This window comes from Trachemys scripta, chromosome 14 (genome assembly GCF_013100865.1).
Source record: "Trachemys scripta elegans isolate TJP31775 chromosome 14, CAS_Tse_1.0, whole genome shotgun sequence".
Lineage (NCBI taxonomy): Eukaryota > Metazoa > Chordata > Testudines > Emydidae > Trachemys > Trachemys scripta.
The window spans coordinates 41,875,302-41,886,152 of NC_048311.1; the positions used below are offsets into that span (position 1 = coordinate 41,875,302).

The 10,851-nt window shown below is 54.3% G+C and overlaps 1 protein-coding gene across 1 annotated transcript; it reads left to right on the plus strand.

Moving 5' to 3' along the window:
* Window positions 1-225: 225 nt before the first annotated feature.
* UBE2M (ubiquitin conjugating enzyme E2 M) lies at window positions 226-9,892 on the plus strand. The gene is made up of 5 exons (XM_034789355.1): window positions 226-402; window positions 1,165-1,203; window positions 1,623-1,726; window positions 3,839-3,902; window positions 9,057-9,892. Exons 1-5 carry the CDS (start codon window positions 226-228, stop codon window positions 9,195-9,197), a joined length of 525 nt encoding a protein of 174 aa, XP_034645246.1. The 3' UTR covers window positions 9,198-9,892.
* The last annotated feature ends 959 nt before the right edge of the window (window positions 9,893-10,851 follow it).

Sequence of the window (10,851 nt, forward strand, 5' to 3'; positions counted from 1 at the left end):
GGGGTCTGCTCTCAATATGGCACTTCCCCCAATCTGATCCCTGAGAGCCAGTGTCTTGACCCCAGCCAGAATATCATGGACCTCCAGTGAGAAGGACTTAGTAGGAGGCTCCCAGGTCTGTCTCCCTCCCAGGGTGGGCGGGGGCCAGGTCAGGATTGTCCCACCCACTTTTGCAATGCCTCTTTCCATAGGGGGCAGATCTCTGCACCAGAAAGTGCGGTGGGCATGGGGCTCCTCCGTGAGGGGAGGGATCTGGGGTTATCCTCCGAACTGACCCGTCTCTCCCTGCTTCCCTCCTGCCTCCCAGATATTAACGAACTGAATTTGCCGAAAACATGCGAAATAGATTTCTCCGACCAGGACGACCTCCTCAACTTCAAGCTAGTTATCTGCCCTGACGAGGTGAGGGGGGATGGGCAGGGAGGGGGTCCGGCACGTGGGTGGGGAGCAGGGAGTCCTGCATGCCGGGACTTGACTTTCTCTTCCTGCTCCTGGGGAAGCCCCAGCTGCTGCTCAGCTGATGGGCTCGGCCTGTTCCCAGACTCCGGTTGCTGCTCCCTGCTGGGCGGGTGCTGGCCCAGGCCCAGGGGGCCCAGCTGGTGCTGCAGCAGACCGGGGTGCGGGGGGGGAAGGGAGCGATGCACACGGAGCTGCCTTCCAGCTGCATGAGGTGATGCGGTGCTGGAGTCCGAGCCAGTAGGCTGGGGAGTGAGATGGGGGCAGGGGCTGCAAAAGATTCATGGCTCTGCACATGCCCCTGCTGCCCCTCGATCCCAACTATCCCAGCTCGCCCACTGCAACCCTGACGGTGCCCCATAATCCTGACTATACCCCCACCCCCCGCTATCCCAGCTCGTTCACCACAGTGCTGCTGGCACCCCTCAATCCTGAATATTTCCCCCGCGCGTCCCCTCTCCCCTCCCCCCTGCTATCCCAGCTTGCCCACCACAGCGCTGCCAGTGCCCCTCAACCCCACCCTGGATCAGGCCCCACAATGCCAGCTGAGCCGAATGGCACATGGAGGGAGTGTGATCAAAGCCCCTAGCTGCTGCGTCTCTGGTCCCCTGCCCTTGGATCCATGGGGCGGAGCTGAGCCCAGCCCCTTGGGATGCTGGGGACCCCCCATGAGGATCCCTCCCTCGCTGAAGGTCTTTTCTCTTTCAGGGTTTCTATAAAGGGGGGAAGTTTGTCTTCAGTTTTAAGGTAAGTCCCTTCCCTGCCCCTGGGGTGAAGCTTGATTTTCACAGGAGCCTTGCCGGGAAGGGAAGGGTCGGGGGGCTCTTGGGGCTTCCCCGTGTTGGACTCCCCTTGCGCGGTGTCTGACCAAGGAGGGAGTGTCGACCCCACGAATCTGGTGTCCCCTTTCCTCGGAGGGAGGAAGGTGCTGTGTCTGCTCAGGAAGCTGAGGACACGCCCACAGTCTCCCAGAGCTGGCAAGAGGACCCAGGAGTCCGGGCCGCTTGTGCCTTCCTGCTGCGGAGGGAGCAGCACTACGGGTGGGGGGGGGATTCCAGAGCTCCTGTGAGTTGGCGGGGTCATGGAGTCTGGGCCCAGCTGCTCTGCTGTGGGGGGGCCTTGGGAATGACTCTCCCATCTGTCTGTCCCTGTCTGTCTGTCTGCAGGTAGGCCAAGGCTACCCTCATGACCCTCCCAAGGTGAAGTGTGAGACCATGGTGTACCACCCCAACATAGACCTAGAGGGCAACGTCTGCCTAAATATCCTCAGGTAGGGAGCGCACCTGGCCGCCCCACTCTATCACTGCTACCCCCAGGCCGGTCTGGGGGATTGCCCCACCCATGCAGATCGAGGGGGGAGGGGGAGATATGGGGTGTGACCTGGTGCCTTGAATGGACCTCACTGAGAATGCACACTCAGAGCAGACTGCAAGAAACTGGTGGTTTTAACTACAGTTAGATTCACCAAACCAGTAGCAAATGAGCTGCAATACCACACCGGTTCATAAGAAGCCAAACACAGCCCTCTTAGAGGCATTCCAGCCATTGGTTCCCATCCCAACAAACTGGTCTAATATAGTGAGAGGTTACTGAAAACCCAATTCACCCCATGTGAGGTTCCACCAATCCCAAAGGATAAGATGCTTACCGCCAGGTCAAAATGTATCTCAGATCTTACCTGGATATCACTCTGTCAGCCAATCCTTAATAAACCAAGAATTTATTAATAAAAAGAATAGTTATAAATGGTTAAAAGATCATATACATACAAATGATTGCAAAGTCCTTACATCAGGCTTGTAGCAGTGATGGAATAGACGGCTGGTGGAATAAATGTTGGAATAAAGTCTCTCTGGTAACTTCCAAAAGATTGGACGGTCCTCAGTCCATTGTTCAAAATGCTCCTCTTAGAGCAGGGGTGGGCAAACTTTTTGGCCCGACGGCCACATCGGGTTGCGAAACTGTATGGAGGGCTGGGTAGGGAAGGCTGTGCCTCCCCAAACAGCCTGGCCTCCGCCCCCTCCCACTTCCTGCCCCATGACTGCCCCCATCAGAACTACTGACCCATCCAACCCCCGCTGCTCCTTGTCCCCTGACTGCCCCCTCCCGGGACCCCGCCCCCATCCAACCCCGCTTGCTTCCTGTCCCCTGATTGCCCCGCCCCCTATTCACACCCCTGCCCCCAGACAGGCCCCCTGGGACTCCCATGCCTATCCAACCCCCTGTTTCCCATCCCCTGATTTCCCCCCCTCCCCCTCCGAACCACTGCCCCATCCAACTGCCCCCTGTCCCCTGACTGCCCCCTGGGATTTCCTGTCCCTTATCCAACCCCTTCCTGCCCCCTTACCATGCCGCTCAGAGCGGCAGGAGCTCGCAGCCCTGCTGCCCGGCCGCAGCCAGCCATGCAGGAGCGCAGGGCCAGAGCGCTGGCAGCGTGGTGTGGTGAGGTGAGGGTGTGGGGGAGGGAGGGGTTGGGGGCTAGCCTCCCCGGTCAGGAGCTTAACGGCCAGGCAGGACAATCCCATGGGCCAGATGTGGCCCGTGGACTGTAGTTTACCCACCTCCCTCTTAGAGGAAAGAGACAAACTGGAGATGTCTCAGGTGCCTCTTATATCCTCTGCCATGTGTATGGAAAGTTACTGTCCCAAACAAAGAATACAGCCTGCGTGTATGGACAAAGATGGAGTCTGAGGTCACGTGTCCACATCAGATCTCTTACATGTTTTACTGAATCACAGGGGTGGCCATTGGCTCCTTGCGCTCTGAGGTGTCTTCGGGAAGAGAGTTGATTCTTCTGAGTAGTCCATTCACAATGGGCTGGGGAGACTGAATGTTAGCTACCTTGTGGGGATTACCCCAAGGACAAACGCATGTGAGATACAGATACCTAGCCAATCTCACACCTTCAGATGCCGTGGTGATCCATGGATTTAGCCAGGATAATTGTATTTGACTTTTCCATTGACACCTCACATGATAGTCTTTGTATAAGATTTGTTGCAATTGTATAACAGTGGTAGCAACTGCTACAAATGGTCATCTTCAGTCATGCAGCATCACAGGGGGAATCCCCTGTGGCCCACCCCCATGGAGCCTGGGGGGAGAGATATGGGGGATTCCCCTCCAGCAGCACTGCCCTTCTCCTTACATACAGGTCTTGGGGCAACCCCTCCTCCCATCATCTCCATGATCCCCATCTCCCTAGTCAGATTCTGATGTGATCCCCACCCCAAAACCTCCTCTCCCTGCCCTCCCATGTCTCCTGTCTGGCTCTCCTCCCCAGTTAGAACCTGGGATGATCCCCTGCCACCCCAGTGTGGTGTTGCTCCTCTCGTGGGCTTGGCCGCAGGGTCCTCACTCACAACTCTTTTCTGCCCCGCAGAGAGGACTGGAAACCTGTACTAACAATAAACTCTATAATTTATGGTCTGCAGTACCTCTTCTTGGTGAGTAAGTGGGGGGGGTTCACCTGCACTGTTGGGGGGGATGGGAGGCAGGTGGAGGGGAGGGGGAACATGTCGGGTGGGCTGTGGGGCAGGAGGTGGGAGGGACGCAGTGTCCCCTGCACTGTTCGGGGTGGAGGTAGCCCTGGCGTTTCAGCAGGGCTAGGAGGGGGTGTGGTTGCTTCCCGCCATGTGTGTTTGGGGGCTGGTCGTGGGGTGCCGATCTCCTTGTTCCCTTGCAGTTTGGGGGAGCGGTGGGGCAGGGTGATTTCTTCCTAGGGTCTCTGGGGAGGCTGTGGCACAGTCTGGCGGGGGGTGCAGTCCCCTCAGAGCCGAGGGAGGCATTGGCAGGTTACTCTGTGCAAGGGCTGGGGGGGTTGTCGTAGCTGTGCGTTGAGCTGCCTGCATTGCCATGCTCCGGTCCGCATGGCCAGCTGCCTGGCAAGGCCCCGGGGCCGGCTCTCCTGTGTGTTTCCATCTCTGCAGGTCCTTGGGTCTCTGCTTGGCCCTGCCCGGGGCTCCCTCGCCCTGGCGCCGGCTGGGCGCCCTGCGGCTCGTTCCTTGGGCATGGCTGGTTGCTGTGCCCTTGGGGGTGGAGCTGCTGCCCGGCTTGGGGCAGCCTGCCAAGAGCCCATCACGCACCATTGGGATGCGGGGTCTCTTCTTTGGCTCAGCTGCTGCGTCCCTGGTGCCTTGGACTGACTCTGACACAATTGGTGGAGCCTTTGGGGGGTCCCGGGGCTTCCCCTAAAGACTCTGGTCAACGTGATGGGTGCAGAGAGCCGCCCCAAAGGGGAAAAGGGGCAACGGGTTGAGCAGCATCTGCCAGCAGCCTGAAATGGGTGAGCTCGGTGGACTGTTAACCCTGAACCCTAATGACGGGCAGCTTTAAATGGTAGCATCATGAACTATTTCGCTGCCGTTCTCTTGAGCAGAGGTGTTCAGCAAATGTGTTTCTCCCCACAATCCCTCATCTGTCTCTTTCTTGAGGCAGTTCTACAGTCGATCAAAATACCCAGGGGCAGAATCAGTGGAGTTTAATGTAATGTTAAAATACATCCTGCAGGTGGAAATCAGTACCAACTTTCCCGTCTATCCCCCCTCTCTGAGGTCCCCCAATCACTGTGATAATTGAGCGTCTCACAATCTTCTGTGGATTTATCGTCATGTGGCCTTGTGGGGCCAGGCCGGGCCGTTATACCCATTGTACAGATGGGGCAGAGAAGCACGGAGGTGGCTGGTCACACGGGCAGTGACAGCGCAGGGAAGAGAAGATGTAACTCCCAAGTGCTCTAACCACTGGGCCATCCTGCCTCTTGATCCGACAGTAATGGCATGATTTCCAAGGCCCTGCAGAGCGCAAGGGGATTAGATCTGAGCTCTGCCCTGTCGCGTGCATTCCACGCGGGCGCCAGGATAAAAGTGAAGCTGCTGTCCCGTGACATGCTAGCTTGTAAAGACACCCTCTAACTTCCTTAAAAAGAAACCGACGCTTCTCTTTGAGTTTAAGACCAGGAAGAGACCATTAGATCTTCTGGTCTGACCTCCCGTACAGTGAGGTTTGGCAGACCTCGATTGCTGGTTTTTCTGTAATTGTGATGGGTGTTTTTCTTTTATGCATTTTTTCAATTTTTATCCATTTAAATGTTTACACTTTTCCAAAATGACGGGGTTTAAGCATTTCTCCCCCATTTCTATATTTTAAAATTTTCACACGTGTAGAAAATGATTGGGGGAGGGCCGGACAATTGTGTAGTGACCTTAGACGCTGAGATTCAAAGTTAGTTTTATCACTGTGAAAACCCAGTTGTCCACATATGTCAAATGGTACAAAGTAAATAGCCTTAAATCAAACTCCGAGTTCTGAAGCAACATTTCTTTCTTTGCCTCTGTAATTTTTGATGATCAGTGGAAATGTTTTTCATTGGTGGATGCGTGGTGAAAGTGATGTTTACTGACGTTTGCCAATTACAATGCGATCCTGCCCAGCTGCTAAATTCCATCCTCTCACTGCTGCACTGAGCCCAATAACTTGAGTTTGGCTAAAGCATCTCCCAGGAAAGGGATCTGGTCTGCATTTGAAGCCATCGGGAGATAGAGAATCCATCACTTCCCTTGGTAGTTGGTTCTAGTGGTTAATGACACTGTTGAAGTTTTGTGCCTTATTTCTAATTGGAATTTGTCTGGCCTCAGCTTCCAAACCTCCTTGTTCTGCTTTTCCCTGCTAGATTAGAACCTTTTAGGGTGTGCGCTGGAATCTAGTCTTTTCACAGTGTGTTGGTTTTGGGGAGGGGGGTGCATGGGAACAGCCTCCAGACTTCCCTGAGCTTGGTCTTGTTTCTGAATCTGCACCACAATGGGTCACACCCAGCACTCACTCTGCCTCGGCAGGTGTTTGGAGCCTGATTCTGGGCTAGGAAAACCTTCCCCTTTCAAAGTGACCTGCAAAGGGGTTTAAAAACCAGAAATGGGGCTTGTCCCCTCACACGCATTTACAGTGAATTTTTGAGACTTTCTCCATGTTTTTTCCACCTTAAAAAGGTTGGGAATGTCAGATCTGGTCCTTCCTTGTGTAACTGGGGGGTCTATGGGAAGATCTTGGGATGTTTCTTCTGTGGGGGTGCTGATGTTTTAACAGTGCTGTCATTTCTCCAAAATGGTCATCAGTCATTGGAGTTAAATGGATTTTGAATATTTGACATAACTATGGGTTGTTTGCCATGTTGAGGTATCTGTGTTGGTCCGGGGTATCAGAGAGACAAGGCAGGTGAGGCAATATCTTTTATTGCAGTGGCTCTCAACCTTTCCAGACTACTGTACCCCTTTCAGCAGTCTGATTTGTCCTGTGTACCCCAAGTTTCACATCACTTAAAAACGACTTGCTTACAAAATCAGATCTAAAAATATAAGTATCAGAGCCAATACACCTCGACCCCAATATAACGCTATCCTCGGGAGCCAAAAAATCTTATCGCGTTATAGGTGAAACCGCGTTTTATCGAACTTGCTTTGATCCGCCGGAGTGCACAGCCTCCCCCTTCCCCTCCCACCCCCCCGGAGTGCTGCCTTACCGCTTTATATCCAAATTTCCAAATTCGTGTTATATCGGGTTACATTATATTGGGGTAGAGGTGTAGTACTGACAAATTGCTTCGTTTTCATTTTTACCGCATAGTAAAATAAATCAGTTGGAATATAAATATTGTACTTACATTTCAGTGTATAGTATATAGAGAAGTATAAACAAGTCATTGTATGAAATTTTAGTTTGTACTGACTTTGCTGGTGCTTTTTATGTAGCGTGTTGTAAAACTAGGTAAATATCTCGATGAGTTGATGTACTCTCAGAAGACCTCTGTGTACCTCCAGGGGTGCACGTACCCCTTGTTGAGAACCATTGTTTTTTTGCACCCACTTCTCTGTCGGTGAGAGAGACAAACTTGCGAGCATACACCGAGCTCTTCTTTGGGTCTGGGAAAGGTTCTCAGGTGTAACAGCTCAATACAAGGTGGAACAGATTGTTTAGCATAAGGAATTAACACACATTTAAGGAATTAACAAGGGACCCATTCATAGTGAAGTAGACTATATTAGTTATAGGACAGAAAAGGGGGGTTAGTGGGTAACAGATTGTTATAATGAGCCATAAATCCAGTGTCTTTGATCCATGATTTTTCATGTCTAGCAGAGTTATGAATTTAAGCTCCCAGGCTCATCTTTTGAAGATGTTGCAGAGGTTTCCTTAGAAGACGAGAACCAAGAGGCCGGATACAGAGTCAAGTATCAGGGGGGTAGCCGTGTTAGTTTGTATCCACAAAAACAACAAGGAGTCCGGTGGCACCTTAAAGACTAACAGATTTATTTGGGCATAAGCTTTCGTGGGTTTCAGTTGGAGCTGAAGAAGTGAGGTTTTTTTACCCGTGAAAGCTTATGCCCAAATAAATCTGTTAGTCTTTAAGGTGCCACCGGACTCCTTGTTGTTTTTGCAGATACAGAGTGATCGCTATGTGAAAAGTGTTTGCCCAGAGGTGATAAGGGTGAGATGGTAGTGATTGTCCTGTTTCGCCCATGTAGTTGTTGAGGCATATAGTGCACTGGATGAGGTACACCACATGTAATAAGCGTGTGTACAACCCATGGATCTTGACAGGCATGTGCACGTGTGGGGTATTTATCCTTCTAGCAGTGAAGATATAGCTACAGGTTTTGCATCAGTTGCTCTGAGAGGGTCTGGTGCTGCTTTGAGTTGGTGGGGAGCCTGCTTCTGATGGATGTGGGGGGCTGTTTGAAGACCAGGGGAGGGGGTTCGGGAAAGATTTCTTTCTGGATGTGATCCCCATCCAGTATGGGTTGTAATTGTTACCTGATATCCCTTATGGGCCTTGGAGTGGTAGGTGACAACCGGGGGTGTACCGTAGGAGTGTCTTTATTATACACTAAAAGTCAATAAAGACGCTGGATTTATGGCTTATTACAGCAACCTATGACGTGCTAACCCTCCTTTGTCCTACGCCTGCAGAGGTGTGTTAAGTGCCCACTTCACCTTGAACGGTCTCTTACAACATAATTAGAGGTAATGCTGCAGGGATTTCAAACAAGCTGACTGTGCCCTGGGCTACATGCAGAGATTGTACCATTGTAACGTCGTTGGTTAGAGGAGTGACATGTTACTCACACACTTACAGCGATATGACCTTAGCCTGGCTGCAGTCATACCGGTGTAAAGGTGCCTTATACCACTATAATGGCATCCGCTTATGTGATGTACTGCGTTAACTATAGCGGGGTAGTTGGTGATGCAACTTTCTGTTGCTACACTAGCTCTGATCTAGAACTTGACAAAGCAGGTCAGTATCCACCCCCATTTTACAGGTGGGGAAACTGAGGCACTGACAGGGACGGTGGCGAACCAGGAATAGAACCTAGGTTTCCTGTTCAGTGCTCTGTCCACTAGGTCACAGAGTCTCCTTTGGTTAAAGTGACTGGAGGTGGGGGACGCAGCGATGGGCCCTTGGAAGTGGGACTAAGGATTGTTTTGCAGCTGGACTCGGGGAAGGACGGTAGGGGTGGCGCGTGGCAGGGGGGTGCAGCCCTGACTTGGGTGGGGGTGATCAGGGACGTGGCCAGCCTCTAACTCTGTCTACTCCCCGCCTGCAGGAGCCAAACCCCGAAGACCCCCTGAACAAAGAGGCTGCCGAGGTCCTTCAGAACAACAGACGCCTGTTTGAGCAGAACGTGCAGCGCTCCATGCGGGGCGGCTACATCGGCTCCACCTACTTCGAGCGTTGCCTCAAATAGAACTGACCAGCTGCCCCCACCCCTCCCACGAGGGACTCTGCCAACACCGCTGCCTTCAGCCACCGGGGGGCATGGGAGCCTGGCACTGGCAGGGCCCCCCTCGCTGCTCACGGCCTCTGCCCCTGGCAGCCTTCCCCCCCCCCTCCTGCCCCCTGGCTGAAGGGGAGGTGGCTGCTGAGGGATGGGGCAGGGCTTACATTTGTATCCCCTGCCCCACCCATACAGCCCCCTCTTCCCTATTGGTCGCTCTCCTGCTGGTTTCCCAGTACGCTCAGGCCCCAAGCAGAGCGCCCCCTAGCCGTGGCCCAGCGTGAGCGCACTGGCTCTTCCCCCTGGCTTTGCAGAGCGCATCTATTTATTAGGCGGGGGGCTGCAGCAGGGGTGTAGGGCAGGCCAGGGGTGCATGCAGTCCTGCCGTGGGGGGGGCCAGGCCCGCCCTCCTCTTTTACATCCCTCTTGTGTCTGGTTTTTAAAAACAAAGCGCCCCACTTACAGCAAAGCGAAGGCTGATTATTCAATGGGACCGGGCTAGAGGCGGGGCCTGGGATGATTGAACCCCGCCCCCTTCTGCCCCAGGCCTCTCCCCCCAATGAACTGGTTTTTTGCCATGCTGGGGCCTCCTGCCAGCCCCGGGGCCATGAAGCCACTGTACTCTAGCGTGTCGGGTTATTAAAGGGGAATGTTAGCGCACCTCACTGCCCAGGGCCTGTCTGTGCCTTATTGCTCCGCCACCTCTCCTCCCTTTCAGATGGGGTGGAGGGGTCTCTCCTTGAGGGGCTGCCCACCCAGCTGCCCCAACGGGGGGCACAGGAGTCCATATCTCGCCCCAGCAGCAAGATGGGCCCCAGGCCTCTGGCCTGTGGTGCTACTTGAAGTGGCTTGTGGGTAAGAAGTGGGGGTTGACCCTCCTCCCCAGCACAATGGGTAGCTCCTCCCTCTCTGCCCACTTCTGCGGCTGGCTTAGAAACCTCCAAGCCTTGTTAGCCGGCGCTCACTGCCCCAGGGCTGCCCAAGCAGGCCTGAGAGAAGGGCAGATGTGCAATGGGGGGGGGGGGGGGGGAAACCAAAAAAAGGGGGGTGATGAGACCCAACTGTTGCCCCCTCCTGGCTAGGAAGGGAAGGGCTGATCTCTGGTGCCAGGGTGAGAATGGAGGGGCCCAGCTGCCTGGAAGTGGGGGATGGGCATCCAACCTCTGGCTGAGTCAGCAGTTGCCTCTTCCCCTGCTGCAGAGCCGTCTGGGGCTCAGTGTGGAGGGAGAATTCCCCATGAGAAGGAAAGTGTAGGGCCGGGGGTGGCCTGTTCCTACAGCCGTCCCCCGCCTGGCCTGCGGCAGCCAGTTCTAGCTGCATGTTACCCGCAGCCTGGGTGCCGCAGCAGCTTCTGTGGGGTCCTCTGCCCCTGTGTGCACCCTCGGAGGGGAGAGGGTGGAGCCAGCTGCACTAAGGGAGTGGTGGTTGGGGGATGTTTGCAACCTAAGCTCCTTCACCTGCCCCCTGCAGGTTCTGGGCCCTGCTGTTTACCTGCCTTCAAGGCGCCCTGTACGGCTGCCTTTGCTCCTCTCTGGCTGGGCGTGGACTGAGCTCTGACGCGGCCCCTTGCCGAACTAGGACCACATGGTGGCCTTGGTGAGGGAGGCGATCCCTGTGGGAAGGA

Bases quoted from the DNA above. Each gene is read 5' to 3' on its own strand.
- UBE2M (XM_034789355.1), top strand. From the start codon at position 226: ATGGGGCTCCTCCGTGAGGGGAGGGATCTGGGGTTATCCTCCGAACTG. The intron at 403-1,164 runs GTGAGGGGGGAT...TTTCTCTTTCAG, and splicing joins TAGTTATCTGCCCTGACGAG to GGTTTCTATAAAGGGGGGAA. The intron at 1,727-3,838 runs GTAGGGAGCGCA...TCTGCCCCGCAG, and splicing joins GTCTGCCTAAATATCCTCAG to AGAGGACTGGAAACCTGTAC.